The sequence below is a fragment of the Fistularia commersonii genome, chromosome 2 (assembly GCF_037954325.1).
Source record: "Fistularia commersonii isolate RoL2024-O1a breed Wild chromosome 2, RoL_Fcom_v1.0, whole genome shotgun sequence".
NCBI lineage: Eukaryota > Metazoa > Chordata > Actinopteri > Syngnathiformes > Fistulariidae > Fistularia > Fistularia commersonii.
Window position 1 is genome coordinate 21,869,030 of NC_141285.1, and position 9,146 is coordinate 21,878,175.

Consider the following 9,146-nt stretch of genomic DNA (forward strand, 5'->3'; position numbering starts at 1 on the left):
ATTATAAGCATATTAAAATTATCATTATTATCTGTGTTTGTATAAATAAATAAACATTGAAAAAAAAAATCCTGCTCAATACAAAAAAAAAAATCTGATCTGATCACTTTGGGAAGTTAAACGAACACGATGACTGACGCTGGATTTTGTTTACATGAAGAAAGTTTTTTTTTTTAAATTGAATTCCGGAAATTCAAAATAATGCTGTTATTCAAAGTTAAAGCATTAAAAAAAGAATCCATGAATCCACATTCAGAGATTGTTCAGGCCTATTAAGTAACAACCGATAGTTTTAATGACTTGCTTTTGTCGAGGCAACCTTTGTTGTCGTGAAATAATCATCTAAGGCACATTTTGTTTTCAAAAACATAAAACAATCATTCTAAAAAGATCCGCTGAATCCTATGGCGAGTGGCAAACACATGAAGTTTCTCTAAATTTTAGCATTAGCTGCGATATGTATGTATAAATAACACAGGGGACGGCTGATGGTGACAAATAGACTATTCCCATTTTGTTCAACGCCGCATGATAAAAGAAATAATAATAATAAAAAAATTTTAAAAAACTGCTTCGTCCCATTTTACAGCCTCTCTGTTTCTTCCAGGACTCAAACAAACAACGTAAGATTTGGCTGATTTAGACGTGAGCAGCTGCGGAGGCCCGATCCGGAAAGGGGCGGCGGACGATAGGGACGGTGTGTGTGTGTGTGTGTGTGTGCACGCGTATGTGTGTGTGAGCTGCAGCTGCAGCGTTTAAAACTCTTTACCTCCCCAAACAGTTGCCGGATTCCTCACCTAGGAAGATCCCCGAGCGGAGACAGTGCCGATCCCTCCCTGCTCTGGGGCTCAGCCGCTATAAATGTTTGACCCCTGACCCCTCTGACGGGGCGCTAAGTGAAGAGAATTCTCCCGCCGGGACCAATAACGTGTCATGTTATAACGACCGTCGCCGCACCTGACGTACAGACGGAGCTTGGTTGTCATGGCAGCGCCTCTCAATCACCCGTGTCTGTTGTTATTTCCCCGGGAGCACGGCTTCAGTCAAGGCCTTCCCGAAAGGAGCTTCTGGAGACGATCATCTGGAACGATCTGAGATCTGCGGCGGCTTTCGCCGACGCTGAAAAGAGGGAGTAGGGGAGGTGGCAGCGGCGGTGGTGGGGGGGTCATTATGGGATGTTTTTCTTTTTCTCCGAGGCTGCCAGCGAAACTTCATAATGCCGAATTAGAGCTTACGAGACAAATCCCTCGGCCGGCTGCCTTTTAAAAGACTAAATGAAAAACAGGCGACGGGGCGGAGGAGAGTCAACACGCTGAAATCTTATTAAAATAAAACCCTTTCTGTAAATTAAAATGGATGAAGTAAATAAACTAGACAGTACTGTCATAAAAAAAACCCATAACTCTCATAATCCTTTAGTGTTTTTCTACATGGCCGAAATAGCCAAACAATCACAGACATCTAATAAGAAGCAGCCGATTTCAATCACGTTAGGAGAGACATCAGAGGAAGCATTAGAAAATAATTAAATTAAAATTGAAATCTATTTTGCGTTTTTTTTGGTTGAACAATTCCTCCATGGTGGTGGTGGTGGTGTTGGGAGGGGATAATAAAATAGAAATAAAAACAGTAATACTAATGATTATGTGAGTTAAAATTACCTTAAGTCAAACCCAACACCTTTCAATATTAAATAATGGACAGGAAAATCTGGAGGACCTGTTGGTTTCACAGGACAGGAAAGGGTTAATTCTTTCTTTTTTATTTTTTTTTTTCAGATAAAATAAAATAGAATAAAATGAGACTAAATTAAATCAGGGAAAAGTAATTAATTGTTGTGGGTTCGGGGGGTAAAAGGCAATAATCAACCCGACGCAAAGAAATATCGCGATAGTAAAAGTTTTGCGTGATTTAAAGTTTTGGTTGTAAAAGCACTCAAAAAATCAACAACCGGAAGTGACGACAGGCGGCCAGCGTTGATAAACTACAGTACGACTGTCTTATATGAAGGGGTCGGATAGACTTCAATTGAAAACACACACACACACACACACACACACACACACACACACACACACACACACACACACACACACATTAACACGAGTCTGAACACACGCGAGATTTTGTCCCGAGGCGAAGCGGCAATAACTCGAGATAGTCTGCGAGACTACCGTGCACTTGACGTTTAATCCCCTTGTGTGTGTGCGTGTGTGTGTGTGTGTGTGTGCGTGAGTACTTGCCCTGGAGTCAGACATTAACACTCTTTCTTCCATTACAAAACAACAACTTTCCTTCACGTGATGCGTTCACGTCACCTCCAAGTTTTAAAACTTTATGGGAAAAGTACAAAGAAGTGTGTGTGTGTGTGTATGTATGTTTGTGTGTGTGTGTGTGTGTGTGTGTGTGTGTGTGTATGTGTGTGTGTGTGTGTGTGAGAGAGAGAGAGGGGGTTACTAACGAGTTTTATAGGCGTTCGAGGCCCGCCGACGGCAATGTGTGTGTGTGTGTGTGTGTGTGTGTGTGTGTGTGTGTGTGTGTGTGTGCAAAATATTCTGTCTTGCTGCAACAAAACATTTGCTTGCAAAACCGAGAGAAGATAGGTGTGTGTGTGGTGGAAGGGGTCACATCGTTGCTCCGTTACACAGAGTAACGAGTAACGACACTGTAACAGTTCCCCTTCAGAGACATAGAAGGTGGCATCATTTAAACTTGAACTCACACACACGCACACACACACACATACGCACACACTGGTTTTGACGGGACGGCCACTCATGTTTTTTTTCCTTTTTTCCTCAAAAAACAAAAACAAAAAAGAACAGCTAAAATCCGGGCTCGAGTTTCCGATCGTTTTTTTTTTGTTTTTTTTTACTTTGACCGGATATCCGGTTTCACCAAACAGAAACGTTTAGTTAAAGTAGTTAAAATTTCAGAAACTCACTCCTGGTATAGTTACACTTTATGACCCCGTTATTTATGTCGATATTTGATTTATCCCGCAAACTTCCGCGAATTATAATAATATTAATAATTATATTTTTTATTATAGATGTTAAAAAACGGGAAGCACCTTGAAAGAGGCGCAGATCGAGGAGTTGGGATTATCCGGTAAAATCCCGGAACACCGAAACAAGCAGAGGTTCAAAACCGTACGAGACCGCAAAAATATCAATTTCTATACAAATATAAAGATATTTATATGAATAAATAGGGCCTTTATATGAAAATGAAGTGAACGACTAGGGATTTAAACCGGGATTTTAACCGCCTGATCCAGACACACACTCACACATACAGTTTGGATTGAATAAACCCACAAGCACCTGCGTGACGTCAGAATATTCAGGATCATAATGATAATTCTAATAACACTACCACTATTAATAATAATATTAACAATAATAACCAAAGTAAGAAATCCATGTATTTCTCCTTTTATTGTAAAAAGGTTATATGAAACTATAGGCGTGTCGCTCGTTTCATCATTTTGCCTTCGTCACATGCAGTCTCTCCCTCCAAATAATAATAATAATAATAATAATAATAATAATAATAATAATAATAATAATAATAATAATAATAATAATAATGTCAAGAGGTTAAGATGTGATTTTTCTAAAGAGGCTCTTAAGACACTTGAAGATGTTAGACCCCCCCCGCCAAAATAAAATAAAATAAACTGTTTATGGCTCCCTTTGAAAACCTTTGTAAACAACAATAAAAACATAATCGAGGAAAAGGTGGATGGGGGGGTTCTTCATCTCTATCGCCCTCCTCCTCCTCCCACCCCCTCAAAGTAACAACGGTAATGTTAGCAATAATTAAGACATTGTTTTTTATTATTATCATTATTATTATTTGTTATTGTTTTCAACAATATAACACGTTAATGTTCTTACATTCCGGTAAAAAAAGAAAGAAAAAAAAAGTTCCACCTTTTTTCCTCTTCTGTCCGTGAAAACGTCCCGTCCGGACAATCAACCCCCCACACGTCCTTTTTGGAGGCGATCCGGTCCCGGTACTGTCTCAAAAAAATAAAAAAAAAATAACAAAATAGAAATAAACGGCGGGGGATTTTTAAGTGGAAGGAAATCAAAGAGGAAAAGTTGTTTTTTCTTAGCCCGGTAAACTTCCGGTTCCGGTAAGTGCTCGCTCGCCCCCTCCCCCCCCAAAAAAAAATCCCTGAAATAAGTTCGTTTTTTCCACTTTTACCTTTTCATTTTTTTTTTTTTTGGAAAGTAAAAAAAAAAATTAAATATAAGACAACCGGCTTTGTGTGTGTGTTTTTGTGAGTGTGTGTGTAGGTGATGATAATGATGGTGGATGCGTTTGTTTTCTCCCCCGCGGTTGTCCGGTTTTCTCCCCGCCTCGCAAACACCGGGTCGGGCGGTCCGTCGCCTCACAACCCCCTCCTCCTCCTCCTCCTCCTCCTCCTCCTCCTCTTTCTTTCAGAGTTTACTTTTCCGGATAAAAAAAAAAAGAAGATTAAAAAAAAATGAGGATAAAGACAGTATTCTGTCCGCCCCCCCGGGCCGCCCCGGGCTTAAGAACCGAGGTCCACCAGGTTCGAGGACATAGGGTTCAGGATGGTGTCGTGGTGCAAAGAGTGGTGATGGTGCACCGCGTCGGCGCCGCCCGGTACCGGGATGGCGCTGGGCCCCGGCGGCGGGGCCAGGCCGTGCAGCGGCGGCAGGCCGGCGGCGGAGCCCAGCAGCAGCGCCGGGCTTGGGGACGTGTGGTCCGGCGTGCCCGACGGCGTCTTGTCGTCGTCCGAGCTCCCCAGCAGGGACTTACTCCCGTTCAGGGACGACGTGAGCGGGTTGTGGCCGTTTCCGTTGGAGTTCTCGTTGTTTTCCCTGCGGGCGGAATAAAGATAATAAGAATAAAAACGTTAAAAATTTCCCCTTTTAAATATGAATGTGTATAATTGAAAATTAAAAGAGAGCTGAGATGCTTTATAACTGCAGGCGCAGGCGCAGTGGATGCACACATGCATGTGTAAAAACCTGTTGAAGGAGAGCGACGCACACACACACACACGCGTACACACACACTCACGTTATAGGTGTGCAAAAGTGTAGCGTTTTGCACAAGTACGTAATCTGAATGGTGTATTAACGCAAACGCTTGGACGTCTAGGGGGTAACCGGAAGTCGTGGGGTGCCAGTGTGTGTGTGTGTGTGTGTGTGTGTGTGTGTGGTAGAGAGAGACAGACAGAGCGTGGACCCGCACTTTCCTCGGCTGACCCAGTTATAGACGAGCGCGTCTCCAGAGGGGAGACATTGATTTAGAGGGACCTGTGTGTCTGTGTATGTGTGTGTGTGTGTGTGTGTGTGTCTGTGTGTGTGTGTGTGTGTGTGTGTGTGTGTGTGGGTCGGAATGAAATGAGACACCGGGTGGACGAACACCTGACCGGGACACGTCTCCGTGACCCCCACGTCAGTCCTGAACGACGGCCCGACACACACACACACACACACACACACACACACACACACACACACACACACACACACACACACATACACTTTGACTTTTTGGGTTGTTCTGATAGTTCATGCAGGGGGAGATTTAATTTAACCGAAAAATAAAATAAAACAAAACTTTTAAAGGAAGTTTTTTTTTTTTAAATCTCTCTCTCCGTGTGTGTGTGTGCGTGTGTGTGTGACAGAGAGAGTCCGTACCTCTCCTTGGCCTCCGCGGCTCGGTCCCTCTGCCTCCGATTCTTGAACCAGTTGCTGACCTGCGTGGTTGTGAGCCCCGTGGCTTCCGCCAGCTCCCGCTTCTCCCGCGGGGACGGGTAGGGGTTGTGCGTGTACCACTCCCGCAACACGCTGCGGCTTTTCTCCTTGAAGCAATAGCTGGTCTCCTCGCCGTCCCAGATGGAGCGCGGCAGCGGGAACTTCCGGCGGACGCGGTACTTCCCCACGGCGCCGAGCGGCCGTCCGCGCAGCTTCTCCGCCTCGATGTAGTGCGCCTTGAGCCAGAGCTGCTGCAGCTTGGGGTGGTTGTGCGCCGAGAACTGGTGGCTCTCCAGGATCTTGTAGAGCTCCCGGAAGTTCCCGCGGTGGAAGGCGACCACGGCCTTCGCCTTGAGGACGCTCTCGTTCTTGTGGAGGTGCTCGCAGGCCGGCAGCGACCACAGGAAGCGCCCAAGCCGCTCGATGTTGCCCCCCTGCTGGAGGACCTCGCAGACGCACGCCACTTGCTCCTGCGTGAAGCCGAACGTGGGGAGCATGGACATGGCGTCTTCCTCGGTCTGTCACGGAGTCATGGACGCGTAAAGTCCCAACTCCCCCCGGGCTCCCCCTCCTCCCGCCACCACCACCTTCTGCACCTCCACCCCGAGCCGCTCCCAAGAAGTGCGCTTATATCCTGCGACGACTTGTACGCTCGGCTGCGCAAAAGAAAGAAAGAAAAGGGAAGGAAGGAGGAACCGAAAAAAAAGAAAAAGGGGGGGAAAAAAAGGGGGGAAAACACCGGTCCTCGTGAAAGTTGAGCGCCGGAGTGGCTACACCTTCCCGTCGTCCGTCCGTCCGTCCGTCCGTCCTCCTCCACCTTCTCCGAGCCGCCTCTACATCACCCTCTCCGGCGAAGCGGCGCTCGCAGGCTGCTTTTAATAATATTATTCTAGGAGCTGGCAAACAAGCCTTTATATCAACTCTGATTGGTCGGTTATCTGACCCGGGGTGGAGGGTGGAGGGAGGAGGGAGGGAGGGAGGGGGGAGACAATAGTCCCGGTCAAATTAGTTGCCGTGGTTACGCTGTCAATCAGAGTAACCGGATACGCGCGGAGGTGGCGCTCCCGGTAGAACCCACCCGGTTGTTCCCTTCACGACTTTCCCGCCCACCAATAGAATTATTGCTGTTTCTCCCTCTCTCTCTCTCTCTCTCTCTCTCTCTCTCTCTCTCTCTCTCTTCGCCCCCCCCCCACTCCACCTCTCCATTTTTTGACAGACACCCCGGGCAGCCAAAGACGGTGGACCGGGGTGGAGAAAGTGCGTGTGGGAACCGAGAGAGCTGATCCCGCAGCCGGAGGCAGGATGGCGCCAGAGCGCGCCGGAGCGCGTCCGCGGTGCGCTGGGATGTTTGTGCGTGCGTACGTGTGTGTGTGTGTGTGTGTGTGTGTGTGTGTTTGTATTTATGTGCGTAAAAGTTCGTTTTCCTCGGCTCGTTTCGTCGGGGGGTGACGAAAAGAGTCGGGAATTGGAAAGAAAAGTTTAGTGCGTGTGTGTGCGTGTGTGTGTTTGTGTCCGTGCGTGTGTTTGTGTGCGCAAAAATTCGTTTTCCTCGTTCGTTTCGCTGAATCGACTATGCCGTAAAGTGACGAAAAGAGTCGTGACTTGGAAAGAAAAGTTTGGTGTGTGTGTGTGTGTGTGTGTTCCGCGTGAATTCCTGACACACTCTGAATTAAAAAAAAATAAGGTGGAAGAAAGAAAATCATTTTAAGGCAATAAGTCAGAGATAAGTGTCAGAATAATAAATTATTCGAAATACTACTTTATTTCTACTACTACGAATTATAATAATGATAAAAATAATTAAACGACAAGGAAAAATCACAAGTATTTAAAAAAACATTGCTGATTATTCTGGGCTTCTCAGTTATAAATAAACAGTAATTACACATGTGTAACAAATTATTTGATGCGTTTCACTTGTTTTATTTGAAGCGGATATTTAGCTCTATCTATTTAATTTAATGACATTTTTCCAAAAACTTACGTTCAGGATTTAGAGACAAAGTTGCCTGTCCGATGCTCAAAAACAAGCAGGGTGGAAAAGTTGTGACGCTGCTGCGGGGGAGCCGTGCAAAGACGTGAAGTGTGTGTGTGTGTGTGTGTGTTTGTGTGTGTGTGTGTGTGTGTGTGTGACCCGCTCGATTCCCGTCACCTTACATGGGACCTTTTCCACTCGGGACACACACACGGGAGGTCGGGTGGGGGGGTTCGCCTGGCCGAAGAGAAGTAGTATCGAATCTCGCGAGAGTAAACACGCAAATATCGCAGAATTGCACATTAAAATATGAGATAACAAATTTATCATTGTCAGATATGATCATATTATGATGACTATGATTAATATTGTTATTGTATCTAGTCACATTAATTATAGCCGTTTTTTAATTGTATTACATTTTTGCTGATGACATGAATTAATATTATTGGTGCATCTATCATTGTATATATTATTACTGTTATTATAAGTCTCAGTATTACATTCGTCACGATTATTGTTGTTGACATATCTATTAATATTATTGTTATTATTGTACTTATGATGTTGACGATGATTAATGTTATTGGTGTATATATTATTATATTATTAGTAAAACAAAAAGGTTATATTACATACATAATTTTTCTTGTTGAATTTATGCGATTAAAGTAATGCGATTACTTTTTGTTCTCATATCTATTATCAACATCATTATCATTATAATTATTGTAGTTATGACGACGACGATGGTAATAATGATAGCTGTCGTATGTATTATTATTATCATCATCATCATTATTAATAGAGTATTCATATATTCATTCCTATCATTGTTGAATTTCTGATGATGACCATAATGATCAGCATTGTATCTATTATGATCATTATGATTATTTTTATCATTCTTGCTATTAGCAGTAGTAGCAGAGGCAGTGGTATTTCAGCCATGGTTGAATTTTTGATTATGATATATTATATATAGATATATATACCTATATATCTATATATAATTATTATTTCTATTTGTGTTGTTATTATTATTGCTGTTGTTGTCATATTTGATTGTGAATTCATTCGAATTGAGAATTTAAAGTACCGTTAAATAAAACAGTTACACCCTGTAAATGCGCGTTATTTTGAACGACATTTACATGTTTATCATTTAATCCAATTTATTAATTTCAGCAGGTGTGCGGGCCGCTGCCGCCGCCGCCGCCGCCGGTCGGCTCAGTCCCGGCGGCGGCGGCGGCCGGGAGCGCTTGTAAGGGGAGCCGGATCTGCGTGGGTTCGGCCGCGGCGTGAAACGGCACGGAGATGGAGGAAGGAGGATGTGGGTGGGGGTTGGGGGGGCGTGAAATAATCCCGCGTATCGAACACGCAGCCGCTGCAGGGAATAAACTATTCCTCTCCTGCCTCGCTTCCCA

General features: G+C 44.4%; 1 protein-coding gene across 1 annotated transcript; it reads right to left on the bottom strand.

Annotated features, from left to right (window-relative positions):
- Positions 1 to 3,425: 3,425 nt before the first annotated feature.
- On the bottom strand, positions 3,426 to 6,605 carry six2a (SIX homeobox 2a). Its single transcript, XM_086172870.1, has 2 exons — positions 5,688 to 6,605; positions 3,426 to 4,859 (listed from the first exon to the last, which is right to left on the bottom strand). The coding sequence occupies exons 1-2, from the start codon at positions 6,245 to 6,247 to the stop codon at positions 4,547 to 4,549; spliced, it is 873 nt and encodes a 290-aa protein (XP_086028996.1). The 5' UTR covers positions 6,248 to 6,605; the 3' UTR covers positions 3,426 to 4,546.
- Between the last annotated feature and the right edge of the window lie 2,541 nt (positions 6,606 to 9,146).

Coding starts and splice junctions, on each gene's coding strand:
- six2a (XM_086172870.1), bottom strand. CDS start 6,247: ATGTCCATGCTCCCCACGTTCGGCTTCACGCAGGAGCAAGTGGCGTGC. Junction 4,860..5,687: donor GCCGCGGAGGCCAAGGAGAG/GTACGGACTCTC, acceptor TTCCGCCCGCAG/GGAAAACAACGAGAACTCCA.